Here is a 15749-nt window from a genome sequence, read left to right as displayed (position 1 = left end):
AGATGGGATGCATCTGAGGGAGCTGGCTGATGAAGTGCTGAGGCTGCTTGCAGTCATCTTTGAAAAGCTGTGGTGCTCAAGATCGTGATACCAAATCGTGCAAGTGGTGGATACGCTGCAGGGCAGTGCTGCCTTTCAGGGGAATCTCAAGCTGCAGGAGCCAAGATCCTGCTGAAGTTCAGCAAAGACAAATGCAAAATCCTGCATTTGGTATGGGGTAACCCCGTGCATTGGTATAGGCTGAGGAGCTGACAGACTGGATAGCAGATACGCCAGATAACAAGGTGAATGTGAATCTTTGGTGTGCCTGTACAATGCTTAACACTGTTACTGGACTGCATTAGAAAAGCATGACCGGTAGATTAAGGGATATGATTTTCCTTTCAACTTGAGCTTGTGAAGATGCATCTGGAGCAGTGTCTAGTTTTCTTTGCCCTTCTCCCTCACCCTGAATAAGAGGGATGTTGACAAACTGAAGGAATTCCAGTGGAGGTCCACTAAGCTGCTTAAGGAGATGAAGTCTGTGACACATGAGGAGAGGCTGAGAGAGCTGAACTTGTTTAGTCTGCAGAAGAGAGGGTTAATATGGGATAGAATAGCAATTCCGCTTCTTAAAGAGGATTTAAAGAGAAGACCGATCCAGACTCTTCTGAAAGGCATATGATGGAAGGACAAGAGGCAATGGACACAAGTTGCAGCAGTGGAAATCCAGACGGGATACAGGGAAAAAATTTGTCACCATGGGAGTGGTGAATCAGTAGAACAGGGATGTTGTGGCATCTCCATGCTTGGAGATATTAAAAACTGGACCAGCCCTGAGCAACCTGCTCTAATTTCAAGTTGGCCCTGTTTTGAACAGGAGATTGGACTTTGTCGTGGGTTAGGCTGCTCTGGCAACCAAACCCTACACAGTTGCTCACTCACCCTCCCCCACCCCCAGGGACGAGGGAGAGAATTAAAGGAGAAACGGGAAACCCACGGGTTGAGATAAGAACAATTTAATACAGATAAGTACTACACAGTGTAGATGCTCACCACCCCCTCTTATCCAAAGCCCGTCTCGTCCTGAAGCTGCAATCCCGGACGAACACGAGGCCCCGAAATAGAAAGGGAGAGAGAGAGAGAGTACTCTGAGAGTGGGAGTACTGGAAGAGAGAGGGGGGAAAAAAAGGCAATAGAGCAAAGGTGCAGAAAAGTGAAAGAGCAAAAGCACTAAAAGCCCTTCTTTCCAGCTGCCCCTCACTTTTATACTGGGCATGACGCTGCATGATATGGAATACTAATTGGCCAGTTTGGCCTCAATCTTAAGTTCCACCACAAATCACAAGGGGAATTGTGGGCTCCTTGTCCCAGCTATGCTCCCCCCTTATCCCGCCGTGCTTCTGCACTCCAGCACACTGAAAAGTCCTTGGAGTCTCACGTCCAACCACAAACATCAGCATGCTATCAGCATTCTTCTCAGAGCGAGCCTCTGAGTAAAACCAAAACACGGAGCTCTTCTAGCTGCTAAAAAGAAGAGCTAACGCTGTCCCAGCTAAAACCAGGACAGACTTGGATGATTGATGGAGGTCCCTTTCGACTTAAATTTTTCTGAGATTTTCTGATGAGTTGATATACCTAAATCTTGTTCCTCGACTTTGCCTTTATTGAGTTTTAGTAGAACTAATTCTTTCTTATTTTATCCCCACTGCTTCTGCTACGATATTTCAGTTTCTGATGTTTTGCTTAGGCTTTTCATCAGCATAATTTGTTAGTTTGTTTCTACTTTATGCAAGAATATCCTTGATAAGGATGTTAGCATAAGTCCAAAAGCTACTTTCTGAGGTACTTTTAGTAACCTCTTCCTTTAACAGACCATCTCCCAGTTCAATCATCCCTTTACCATTTCTTTAAAATTTCGTGCGGGATGTACTGTTTCCATCTTTGCCAGGTAAATTAGTTTCCAAGTGGCAACCTAGCAATTAATTCATTGATCTCTGGTTAGGTTAGGTTTGCCATATTTTCTTTTACTTGAAAGAAGTAAAGTAAACCTCAAAAAAATATTCTTTTACTAAGGAAAACTACCATCTTAGTCTGGCACAATACACTGTTGAGAAAAAAAAACCCAACACATTAACTTTTACCCATTTTCCACATAAAGACAGAGAGAGGATTTTGCTGGAAGTTGGGGAACCAGCACAGCTAAAAATGCAAGCTCTGTTCCTTCATATGAATTAATTGAATTGTTTACTGAAAGCCCAGTAAGTCGCATATTTCAAATCAGTGGATGTTATAACACTAGCAGTCATTTAAATTCATAGGAGCTCCATAGGAGTAGTTCAGGCCAGCTTTGACTTACTGAATCTCTGTTGCCATTTAATGGGAGAAGGAAAGACTGCAGCTGGCCAAGCTGCCATTCAAAAGAGAGACTTTTTGAACTGAATGCACTGAAATCATTAACTCAGACATAGAATCCTACAATGCTTTTCTGTTCTCTTATTTCATAATCAATTTAGGCTGAAATTAGATTTTGTCAGGGTGGAACATTTAATTAATAGCCATTAAATTAAAAAAATATTGTCATGCCTATTTATTTGGCAATGATTGCTGCAAATTTTACAATCAGTTTTAAAAGAAGCAAAATAATCCCTGCATTTTTATTTGGTGTAAGTATTCCTACTTTTTTTCTAGTTCTGGATGGATTTTTAAGTATTGTTGCAATCACAATACTTCTAAAGCATTTTAAATCCCTTTAAGTCATTCCAACTAAAACATTTAGTTTGACTTGAGCCATGTTTGTCGTATCTTACTGTGAAGCAACTTTTTCCTCTTGATTTTTAACTTTTTTTAAAAGGCTGTTTAATGTAATATTTGGTATGGGATCCTTCTTAACTGTCTCCTCAGACATTTCTTTCCGTTTTTCAGATGAAGATGACATTGAGGAAAAAGAAAATCCTCTTGCTTTAGGAGAGGGAGGTGAAAGTGGTGGTCTTGTGCCTGGAAAATCTCTCGTCTTTGCAGCCATGGAATTGCTCATGTTTATCCTAGTACGGCACATGCCCCATCTGAGTTCAAAAGTGTCAGATTCTCCAAGTCACATTGCTACCAAATCCCACCTCTCTGACGAAAGTGCTCGTCTTGTGGCTGCCACTGTTACTATACTGTCTGACCTACCTTCTCTATGTTCTCCAGCAGGTAAGATAGTGTAATAAAATACACGAGTGGTTACTGTAGGGGAAATGTAGTGAGCATATGATACTAAAAGCAAGCGAAATATATTTTCATGGGATACTTTAAGGATCATCTATTGAAAATAACATTTAGGTTTTAAAACAAATGAGGAATTCAGGCTTTTCCAGTGAGCAACATAAGGGAAATTATTTGATTATAAGTTTTCGTATGTGCTGCATGTTTGGTGAGGAAGTGAGCTCTATAGCACTACAATTTTATTGTTCTTTTTTTTTTCCCTTCCTTTTTCATGATTTGAAACCTTTTGGCCAATTTTAATGATACTGTTAAAGAATAATCATATTGTAAAAGAACATAAGCATCTCAGAGATAATTGAATTCCTGAGAAGTTCATGGAAAGTAGCAGCTGGATGAAAAGAGAATCCTACTGAGGGAAAAAGAGCACAATTCAGCTGTGATACACTTGATTTTGCAGCCATTGGCTGTCAGTCATCCCAAATGTGACTCGAAATGGAGCTTTCTTCTGCCCAGGGAGACTGTCACAAAGGATATGTGTAAACTAGGGTGATTGTGCTGAGTGAAGTTAAGGAGTAAAGGACACAATTACATGGGAAGCTGTGCTCTTTGAGTTTTGCTTTTCAGAGAACAAATTGCTTAAGAGTTGTCCTGAGGACCTCTGGGAAGTTTCACACAGTGATGTAGATGAGACGTTTTAGAGGTTAGTCCCTTAATGAGAGATGCATGGTAAATAACATATTTGAACAAAGTTATGCTCAGAACAGAACATGGACTTGTCCTCAAATGGATAATTTGTGTCCTACAGTTCTTAAAAGAATAGTAGGTTTTGAGCTGATCTGGAGTCCTGCCTTGTTTTTATTTGATTCCTGGTTCTTTTTCCTTTCTCCCTTTTTTTTTTTTTCGAGGGAGTGGGACAGTGTAGGACAGGCAGAAAGAGTAATGGTACTACTTCTGTGTTGACTGGAGTGAAGGCATGACTCCCAGCATTTGGCAAGTGGCTGGTGAAAGTATCTCAGAAACTATTGTTAGTCTACGGACACTGCTGGAGTTGTTTTTTTTCCTCATCCAGAAGATGTAGCCAGCTGATAGCTATAGGGAGGGGGGGATAGTGTATGCACAACCATTTGTGTTAATTGAGACTTTAGATGTAACGGAAACTATAATCAGTTTAACTATAATCAGTATAAACGGAAACTTTCCATACAAGACAAAGGAGACACCAAGATAAACTGCAATTCAGGTAACAAGTGATATGTGCCGTTCAATATTTTATCACCAAATTAATTCATCAGTACTAATGAAGCATATCATAACACAAGTCATACAAGCCAATACTTAAAATGTTGCTGTTCATTCAGGAATGATGGTTTAGCTATTAAACTATAGTGGGAAAGCTAAAGAGGTTATCTACCACACTTGTTGGAATTAACTTCAGAAATTCTATTTTTTTCTTTTTTAGGATGTATGACAATCTTGCCCACTATCCTATTTCTGATTACAAGAGTACTGAAAGAAACAGCAGTAAAATCAGCAGATAATCAGGTCCCACCTCCAGTCAGTGCAGCCCTTCAAGGGATAAAAACTATTGTTACTCTTCCAACAGTCAAGACTGATGAAACTCAGAAACAATGGACAGGTCTTATCCGCAGCACTCTGGCATCTATCTTGGAATACTCTCAACCTGGTAAGTGGTTTCTCAGTGCAGGGGAGTTAAAATAAGAAAACTGACTTTTGCTGTAATGAAAGGCCAGTATTGTATCTGCCTATAATTTAATAGGCTTCATGTCTGAGGGCTGGGGATTAAAAGTGGTTGTATGAGTTGCTTGTGAAATTGAAACGGGAGAAAGACCTCAGTGCACAGAGCATAACTAATCAGAGTTACTTGACAGGTTGTGTTGAAGACTCAATGCTGTGCACAGCATTGGCTTTAAGAAAGTACAGTTATATCTCAGGAGTTCCCATCCCAGATTTGTCCTTGTTGGTTTGTTTTCTTTGACAATATTGATCATAACCTCCTATTAGAAATTTTGCTTTTTGCAACTCATCTTGCAGCCCTGCCCCCGCCTCAGGTCCTTTCTGTAGTAGTTCAGACCTTTCCGTTTTGAATCCCATTATTATGTGATTATTTCATGCTTTAGATTTTTTTTTCAAACTGACCTTGCCAATATTCATAGTTTCAGCTACTGCCTTGTTTCTGGAACTTGGAAATCTACCTTCTCATATCGATTGATCTTTCTGCTGAATGTCTTGCAAGTAAAATCTAGAGGAGTTCCAAGCTGAATTCACTTCACTTCCTGGACCTTGCCTCAATTTCTGTGACTACTGACAACTCTAGACATGTTGGCAAGGCCTGAGCAAACTATCATTTCCACCCCTCTTTTCCTCTTTCCACAGAATACCTGCTAGCTTAAAGGAGATTTTAGTTGCCAAAACAGTGTTTGTAAAGGAACTGATCTCTTTACTGAAACGGTAATTGTTCATTGCTATACATGGACTCAACACCTCGAATTAAACCTCAAGAAAAGTGGCAATCTGTGTATGTTTAAAGTGTTTACTGACACAATTCATATAGTGTCAACGACAGTAAGTGTTAAAGTGAATGAGTGTGAAGGCAGGAGGGATAATTGCAGCAAGGTTCATACTGGAGTAGGATATTCACAATACTGTTACAACCTTTCAGTGGTGAGAAAAAATCCTACCGCTGCCAAAAAACAAATCTATTACCCACCAGCAGGATGTCTACTGTGTCTCTTTAGAGAACTGCAGACTACTCCTGGTTCACATTCGTACTTTGCCTTGCCCTTCAAAAAGCAAAGATGATGTACAGTCTCAGCTGTGTAGTTAGCAAAAGAAAGACACCAAGATTTGTCATTTGCATAATGGTAGTTCAGCCAAAAAACATCCCATTATGTCCCCAAGGAGCCACTTCCAGAGACTGAAGAGAGACTTGAATGGAGTTACTCATGTGAGAGATAGGGAGCGAGTAGGTAATTGCAAACTATCCTGAAAACGTCTGAAGAGGAAGGATCAGTAGATTTGTGTTAACCAAGTCAAACTTCTAATTTGATTTGTCACATCAGCTCTTGTCTTCCAGCTTTTTGTTACTGTAAAGATTTCCCAGTCCCTCTTTCCAGAAACATTACTGGCTTTAGATGTTTTTGCAGACTTCAGAAATCTTTGTTGTTTCCTTGCAAGAGTGTATGTTTTCCTTTTCCTTTCCAATCTGTGGAGTGGGACACATCACAGAAGAATCAATCTAAGAAAGGTCTACTGCATACGATTTCAAGTCTCATAATTCAATAAAATTTAAACTTTTTTTTTTTTTTACTTTGTCATTTAAAATGCTTGGAGTAGTTTTTTGAAGGGGAGTTTCATGTGATGGCTAAGCCAATTGAGTGAGTAGCTGACATCTGTAAAGGGCATTCATGCTGTTTTTCTTTTGCTGACTATGTGTCTGCTGTTTCTTTGTGCCTCTCAAAGGAGAGCAGAACCACATACAACCAGCATAACAGTATTTTATATTATAATAGTTATACATAATTTTTTTTCCGTTGATGTAAATTCATGAATGAGATCTGTGAAGACAGAGCTTGTGGAAGGGAAAAAAGGATGACAATGGCAAATACAGAGTATTTGAAAAGGAGGAAAGATTAAAGTAGGACTATTCTTATTGGTGACAGGTAGCTATCAGATCAACTAGTCTGTTATGTGAAACCTCATGTTAAGTAAAAGTTGTCGCCGTGCTAGATACCAGTTTCTTACTCTGCTATATCAGCTGAAGAGACTAAAAAAAAAAAAAAAAAAAAAAAAGCAAAGTATATTTTTAATGGGGAGAAGATAATGAAAAAGTATGTTTTTCCTCTCTTGTTTGCACATTGAAAATAAAAAATATGACTTGGTCAGAGAAAGTGTGGGTCATGTTTTTTCCTTGATATTTAAGTTTTATTAAGATAGCTTTGCAATTCTGTTCTACGTTATTTCAGTCAGTCAATAATGATAAAATGATTCTGTAATAAGTAGATGTATATTTGTATGCAGTTGCAAATAATTTCAAGTACATTTATTTTCTCTTTGAGTTTATCTGCATTCACTGGCTTTACTAAATGAATTCTAAACTCTTTTTAGACTAAACTGACAACATGTTTGTTTTTGTTTTTCAGAAGCCTCTAAGCCTATTCTTGATGAAGTAAGCGTACTTACAGCTATTGCTCTCTTCCTTTGGTCAGCAAGCACTGAAATAATTGGAGTGCAGTCTTTACAAAATGGATGTATGAACAGATTTAAAAGTGCATTAAATTCCTGTGATCCTTGGGTAAGATCATGTTATAGGAACGTGAATGATATGTAGCTGAGAAAAAATAATTGTGATATATTTACTGTATCTCCTGAATGCTTTGTGATGCCTTTACTTCAGAGACAGATACTGCTTGTCAAAATAACTAGAATTTTCAACAGTGCATTATAGAAACACTTTAGTGAATAAAACAACCCAAACTAAATGTTTCTACATAATGTGTGTTCATGGCCTTGTGCCAGGTTCTTGACTTGCAGCTTTTTAGAAAGAAAAAAAATCTTTATGTAAAATTTTAGCAAATGAAAAGGTTAGTTACCAGAGTGTTGACATTTCTACATTAATGCTGATCTTTTGTAATACAAATGAAACCACTTTTTTCTGTAGATAAAATTACAGCCCACATTTCTGATGAATTTTATATTTGTTAGTGCAAAACTGGTGCTTATTTTACCTGTTCATGCAAAACTCAGTTTGAGTACAGAAATGTAATTTTGCGATCACAATCAGAACATCTATAGATTGTGAATCATCTGTCTCCTGATTTCAATTCTGCCCTTTGCTTTTGTCTTTTTGAATGATCTTCTAAATGATTTTCTCACTAAAGAGGGAAACTAAAAGGTTGTAGACTGACTTTGTTCAAGCAGGCTAGTGCGCTGTATAGTTAAGCTTAACTGTTCCAGCCATGTGTACATCAGTTTAAGTGGGTATACAAATCTGCAGGTGGGAGCTGAAGAGAAGAATCTACAGTGTTTCCACAAGTAAACACTGCAGAGATTCCTGAGACGAAAAACATGCAAAAAATGCTGATGTGTTTAGAGTCACAGTGAGGCATTTAAAATCCTGTTTAGACTGATAGTTCTTTTCTGCAGCAGGGCTGGCGTTTTACAGCATGGACATAAAATTCAGTTGGTTCTGAAGCCTGACTACGGGTGGAAAGCTACTTAAAATTTTAGTGTGTGAATGGAAATGTCAGTTGTATTAAGCAGAAACATTTATTTCATACTCTTTCTCAACTCTGTATAAACACATGAACAGTGAGAGGAGTACATCTTTGCCCACCACCCTGCTGGAAAGCTGTCAGGGAGCTGGAACTTAGTGCTATTTTTGTAATTCACGGAGAATGCTTTGACCGCAGCCAGACTGTGACCACTCTCCCTATCTCCCTGCTGATGTGCAGAACATACACTCTGTAATACTTGTCGTGTGTTCGTTCTAGTTTTTGAAATATAAAACACATGTTGTCGGGGTCAGTAACCAGACACCTGTTTGTAATAAGAGCATTATACTGATTGTACTAAAAGCATTGAAACGCTTGTGGAAAATGCTCTTCTAAAGAAATACCACTACCTCATAAGAAATACAGAAGTACTTTTAAAACTATGACCACCTGCAAAAGTCTAAAAGGTTAGATATCATTTATAGTGATAACCAGAAGGCTGGTGAGCTCAATTTCATTTTGCCCTGACAACAGAACTTAGTTGAGAGACCCTTGTCTGTCAGTGCTAATGAGTAAACTTTACAGGAGAGTATTCCTTACCTGCTTTGAAGAAGCCCCAGTTTTACCTCACAGGAGCTTTTGTAGACTTCTGTGAATGTAGAATAGTCAAAAGATTTATATGATATAGATGGAATAAAAAAAGTTTGGATGAAATTCTGCTGTCAGATGCAGTAATAAAACTCTTACTTGAATTACGCATGCATGTAAGAAAAGACTTTTACACCTTATTTTGAAGGCTGATAATCTTAACAGCTAAGAAGGAGTAAAGTTTAAAGAATGTAGACAGAAAGGGAAGGGAATGACTTGGAGTGATATGTATATAGAGAGAAATAATTTGTTGAAACAGGTCAAAGATGACGCTGAGTAAGGCATTAGGATAAAATGTTCTTCCAGGGAGCTCTGTTAGAAAGCATAGAAACGGTATTAGAAGAAGTGTTACTACTTCAGGCCATAAAAATTGATTTGTATAGAAAACTTGCAGCCATATACTAGTGAAGTAACAGTGAGCTGAGCTGCTATAACTTATATTTTTTTACTATTAGTTTTTATTATCTATCATTTTTATTCAATATTTTTATTTATGCATCTACGTTTCCAGTCATTCCCAGATCTCCTCACAGATCATTGTGTTCAATAATACTTCCTCTAGAATGTTTCTGTTCAGTATGTGCTCAGTAACTCATCCTGTTTGGACTGGAGTGCAGTTTGAAAGCACGTGCAATGTTCTATCGTATTTGTTGTGAGGCTTTTACCTTTTCAAAAGTTCTGGGTTATTTGTGTGGGATTTTGGAGGAAGATTTTTGTACACCCAAATAAAATGCATTCATAAGTTCATCTGAACAAGATCATCAGTGAGTTATTTTCCCAAACGTTGACTTTAATAATCCCTGCTTTCCAGAGAAAAGAGGGAGAGAGGAAAAATGAAAATAGAAGGAAGGCAAGGAGAGAGTTCTGTGATCCAGCTAGCTGTATGGCTACACATATACTCCTATGCTACTACCAGGTGAAGAATAAGGAAGGACAGACAAGCCTGTCACTTTTGGCTACAACCCTGGCTTATAGAGCAGTAATCATAGAATGGTTTGGATCGGAAGGGATCTTAAAGATCATCTAGTTCCAAACCCCCCTGCCATGGACAGGGACAACTTTCCCTAGATCAAGTTGCTCAAAGCCTCATCCAGCCTGACCTTGAACACTTCCAGAGATGGGGCAGCCACAACTCCTCTGGGCAACCTGTTCCAGTGCCTCACTGCCCTCAGAGGGTACAATTTCTTCAATAAGATCACTTTAATCTGATCTGAGTAATTTTTATGGGCTGTTTTAGCTTTCTGGGGATTGGGATAGCATTTCCTGATTTTGCAGATTCATTTACTATTAGTGCTGATAGTTCTGAGACTTAAAGATGTAGTTCTCTGTGAACCTGTGTGACTGACTTGTATGACATTAACTATTCCTTTATTTTCTCTGAGTTCATATTGTTAATAGCATTTAGTACCTCCATGTTCTTTCTCACTGGCTTTCCTTTTATTGAAAACTGGGCTAATTGTTATTTAGTAGATAGACTGTGTTGCTGCTTTCCCCTTACTCGATATGTTTCCTTCCCCTTTAGTCTTCTTTTTTTTTTTATGGTATCGTGTCTCTTGCATACACAGATAACAGTTTATTAGAATTCCCTGAGTTAACAAATAACTTCCAGGACAATGTATTTATCTTGATTTGGTTAGGTTCAAGCCAAGTGTTACCAGCTTCTGCTTTCTGTGTTCCAACACACCAATCGTGCCCTGTCAACTCCATATATTCATTCGTTGGCCCCTATCATGGTTGAGAAGTTGAAAGCTGTGGAAAGGAGCCGCCCGAACAACAACCTGGAGCTGTTAGCAGTCCAGGAAGGAATTAAAGTCCTTGAAACGTTGGTTGCCCTTGGTGAGGAGCAGAATAGTAAGTATTTTGTTTTTCTAGAGAAATGTGTAATGCTAAAATAGAATATTGAGAATTGGAAGTCTTGCAGTTAGGAACTTGATGGCATAGTCACAGATAGACCGTGTCTGTGCCACGTACTTTTGTAATTCCAGTACTAGAATTTTGTATACATGGACTTGTATGGCACATTACAGTGTGATATGCTATAGCCTTTGTATTTCTGATGACTGAAGGAAAAAAAAAAAATCTACACATGAACTACAGTAGTGAGTGGTATTTTCTTCTGTTTGAAAACGAGTAGTTCACACCATTTAAATTTACTTTTTCCCATTGTTAACTTCTGTTTATTTTAGCAGACTCATCACTTTTATCTGGTTGCGTCTACCAGCTCAACAAAGTTTATCTAAAAACCCCAAGAAACTGAATTGTACTGGTCAGAATATCTTAATTGTAGATGGAGCCTCCTGTTTGCTTCAGTAAATAGAATACAGTATTTATAGTTTATCTTTAAGTTCAGTAGTCTCTAACTGAAACTGCATTTTCTAAAGACTTACTCTGCAGACATTTGGCTTTAAATGCTGATAAAGTTCCTTAAAAAAATATCACTGTTGGTTTTGTGTGGTCGTGTATCCCCCCAACATATGCTACCTGTTGGTATTTTTCTTCATTGATGATAAAACACTAAATCCATGTTTTCTTGAGCCCCATTGTGCTTCTGGCACGGTTGTTTGAAACGCATTTAAAATGAGAGAGTAACTGGAGTGAATGAGGAAACAACGTCTGATTTTTTGCTAATGCTGGCTGGAGACAATCACCTGATGAGTATGAATTTAGTCAAAACCTTTACGGGAGAATCATTAATGCTTTGATAACCTACAAAATTTTAGATAAATGAGTTACCATTAATGTTGAACTACTTTGAGCTTAAAATTTACAATTAACATGTTACATGTTTCAAAGGCATACTTGTATCCTTGCTAGATAGAAAAATTAGCCCTATTGTTTTAAGTTCAGCTGCTTTTTTTGTTCTAAAGATAAACCCTGTTGATCCCTGTGCCATTTTGGGCTGTGGTCTTACTAGGTCATGCTAGCCCAAGGATAGCTGCAGTGCTAGTTTTTGGATTGGAATCTTCCAGGATGGAGTAATATAGCAGATAACCGTCCCTGACTTTTTCATGAACACTTGCATACTAATAGTGGTTCTGTTATGCTCGCTGAGAGGCTGATATTCAGATTCAATTTAATAGTGTTTCTGTCTGCCTGAAAAGTGTTTTTAAATCCTTTAATATGATAGGTGCTCTACATCTTATCATCTCTTAGAAATGATCTGCAATCAGATGGTGCAAAGGCATCTTTAAAGAAGTGTCAGGAATAAAATAACTGTGATGAACAATAATAGAAATCTGAAACACAATTTTAGTGACCAAAGAATAGGAAACCATATACATTTCAGTTGTTTTTATTTTTTTTTTTCATTACAGTGTTTGTTGTCAATTCTGAAACAAAATTACCCTTATCAGTTTTGTAACTGATAAAATTAATTTTCTTTTGTTTTCTTCTGTGATACAATTATTACATTATTTTTTTTCTTTCCTTTCACTTTTAGGAGTCCAGTTGCTTGCCCTTCTTGTTCCCACTCTGATCTCCTATTTACTGAATGAAAATGCCTTTGCTTCTGCATGTACAGCATCTAAGGATCTTCACGAATTTGCACTTCAGAATCTAATGCACATTGGTCCACTTTACCCACATGCTTTCAAGACAGTAATGGGAGCTGCTCCTGAATTAAAAACACGTCTAGAAACTGCAGTCCGAGCAAGTCAGGCCAGCAAAGCAAAAGCAGCTGCTAGGCAACCACCACCCACAGTACATTCCACCCCAACAATTAAACTGAAAACTAGCTTTTTTTGAATTACTTGTATTATTTTTGGACCAATAAGTAGTCAGAAGCATTACATTGTCCCCAATGTGTTACTGTGTATATGTCTGTAATTTTGCGTAATTTGTACGTGAAAGGCTGTCTAATAGAGCTTTACGTAATCACTGGAAATCCATGCGTTACAAGGGAAGTGGTGTTACTTGTATTTGTATAGATTTTTAGGAAATTGAATGTGATCATATTTATGAATTTGTGTTATAAATTATCCACCCGAAACTCCTATTCTCTATCTGACTAAATAGTTTTATTTATTTTTAAAAGCTACCCCAAACCTTTGAGTGTTTTTTTTAAATCTGGTGATTGTTATCCTACCATTGTGCAAACACCCTAACACAGTGGGGACAGAGGGAAGAGGGGAAACTGTTATGCATACTTACCAGGTACCATGGGGAATGTCAAGTGTAGAAGTATGCACTTTTTCCTTTCAAAAACGGAGTAGGGGCGGGGATTGTCAGACCTTGTAGATCATTTCAGCTTGCATGAAAAAAAACACAGAATTGAAAATTTTCAGCCTTTCTCAAAAGTGAACGATCAAGCATGCTATCTTAATGAGTTGTCCTTATTTGTGTGGTGTGTATTTCTTTCAGATCCGTTTCCATGCTTGAAAATTAATAAAGGATGTAAAGAATCTAATCCCCTATCTCTTCTAAGATAAATTTTAAACAATACATTGGAAATTGAGTTTATAAAGAGAACCGCCTGCTCTCTGCATTTTTGTAGGTGTAGATTTTGGCCCTTTTAAGGTGCTGTGTGTTAGCAGTCTTCCTGTTCTGCCAGACACTGGTTGAATATGGTGATTCAGGGCTCTGCTCTTTGTCCAGCCTCCTAGGTATTTAACCTTCCTGCACGATTTTAGTCTCGTTGGATATATCTTACCTGTAGTCCTTGATAAAGTTTGCAGAGCCAGATTACCTGAGCGCTTTGCACCTGTGCTGACTAAAGGACCAGAACATGAGTGAGATCCAGCCTTCTCCAGTTTTTCCTTTCCCTACCAGGCTTTTCTTTTTTGAAAAGCACATGGCTTCCCTCACATCTGAGTGAGTCTGATCTGCAGATTTTGAAGTTTAGAGGTCAAGTGCTGTGCTACCCTTAGAGCACAGAGCCAGTGACTCCCAATGTCTGTCTGCTGCCAGACCTCACCCTTCCTGTTAGCAGAAGTGCAGAACCTTGTGTTTTCTTGTGTGTACAAGACTGACTGACATGAATTTTTTGACACTGCTGGTGAATTTAGGGGCTTCTATAGGGATCTTTCTATACATTTTGCTTTGTAGAGAGAAGCCACTTAACCAGGAGTTGAGTTTCATCTCTCATGTTTTCTGGATACTCTGTAGAAGCTGAATATTTCAGAAGCTTCTACTTCAATTCAAATATAACAAAGGGATAGTAAATAGCATTGAACGTAATTAATAGTTGGTTGAAATATTTGTAGATGGTTATTTTTACATAGTCACTTGCCTATTCTCTCTTTCCCTGTAAGACTGTATGTAACCCTTTGAGTACCTATGCAAAATGGAGGACAAGACAATGCTCTTTTGCCTATTGTATTCGAATGCAAAACATTTAACATAAAATCAGAAAAGCTTTTATTTCACAGTGAATGTTTTAGTACTAAAGTGAGGACACAACAAGTGGTGCATCCTCTAATCTTTCAAGTGTTTTTCTCATATAGGTGTTAGCTTCCAAGTCTTGTTCCATTGTCCTACAGGAGTAAAGATACATACAGAACTAAAAGTGATATGCTGTACATGGGGAGGAAAGTAATTTCACTACTTTTTTCATCTTTGTATGTGTAGTGGGAATTAAATTGTTTAAAATATATCCCTTTCTAATAAGTGTTTCCAGTGCTACAAAGCTACTTTGCTCAGAAGTTCTGAACCTGTTTAACATTCGAGAGAAAGTATTAAGGAGACTTTCAGTTCAAAATTGAACACAAAAATTTTGCAAGTAAAACTAAGACAATAATTTTATAACCTGTTTTAGATTCCCCCTCCCCCCTCAGGTAGTCTACTAGTTAATTACTTTGATGTTTGTTGGAAACTTTTGGTCTATAATCCGGTTTTATTTACCCTAATTTTTATCTCAGCACTTTTTTGTTTTGGTTAGACTCTAGTTTACAAGATGTCTGAAAACTCAGAAAAGGGGAGGGAAGTGTAGCAATCAAGTGTAACTAAGAAGTCTGCAGAAAACTAGAAAAAAAGTTAGTGGAAGAGAAAACAGCACTAGATAGATGTAGAGGGATAGAGAAGGGAAAGGTTTTTCTTTGTATACTGTGTGACTGTATACAACATACTCAACTTTCATTTGTATACATCCCCAGTTTCTAGTCCTCATTTGCTTCTTTGCTTGCTCCTGATAATAAAGGTATAACCATGTGGTTTTACATAATATTTTGGCATCAAATTTCAATTGATTAAAAAAAACGAAATAACTTGAAATGCCTGTAGTGCTTATTGTTCTTTGTCACCCTCCTTTTCATCTTTTTCTTTGTTGATGGCCTTTTTAATGTGCTTTTCATGAAGCTCGTTTGCTCCATTTCCCCTTCACGTCTTTCCTCTCTCTGCCGTTTCCTTCCTTTCTGGGTGAGCTTTGTTGTTCTACCCTGGTTCCCTGCTGAGATCACCCAGAGCACGCTCTCTCTTCTGCACTTTTGCTCCTGTTCCCCTCTGCTCTTCGACGCTCTCTGTAAGCTTCCCTTGTTGTCTTTCCCTCTTTAAAAAAGTGCGAAGAGGTCGTCCACTAGCCACAGCTCTGATCTCTGAGGGCTGGGTTACGAAGCGGGCGAGTACGATTTCGGAACAGCCAGAGGGAAACAGGAACTGCTGCTTGAGTAAGCAGCGGGGTGCTCCTGGTGCACCCAGGGTGCTCCTGGGGCACGGTGAGGGGCAGTGGGGTCCCTGCTGGGCACCCACAGC

At 38.3% G+C, this 15749-nt stretch overlaps 1 protein-coding gene across 1 annotated transcript in view; it reads left to right on the top strand.

Moving 5' to 3' along the window:
- HEATR5B (HEAT repeat containing 5B) overlaps positions 1-12810 on the top strand; it is a 64064-nt gene extending 51254 nt beyond the window's left edge. The window contains 5 exon segments of the mRNA XM_086631624.1: positions 2905-3174; positions 4646-4870; positions 7347-7498; positions 10703-10916; positions 12505-12810. Of these exon segments, the coding sequence (XP_086487750.1) occupies positions 2905-3174; positions 4646-4870; positions 7347-7498; positions 10703-10916; positions 12505-12809 (1166 nt within the window). The 3' untranslated portion in view covers position 12810.
- Positions 12811-15749: the final 2939 nt, after the last annotated feature.

The sequence above is a fragment of the Tauraco erythrolophus genome, chromosome 2, assembly GCF_009769465.1.
Source record: "Tauraco erythrolophus isolate bTauEry1 chromosome 2, bTauEry1.pri, whole genome shotgun sequence".
In the NCBI taxonomy this organism is placed as follows: domain Eukaryota; kingdom Metazoa; phylum Chordata; class Aves; order Musophagiformes; family Musophagidae; genus Tauraco; species Tauraco erythrolophus.
This window is presented reverse-complemented; position numbering and strand designations above follow the sequence as displayed.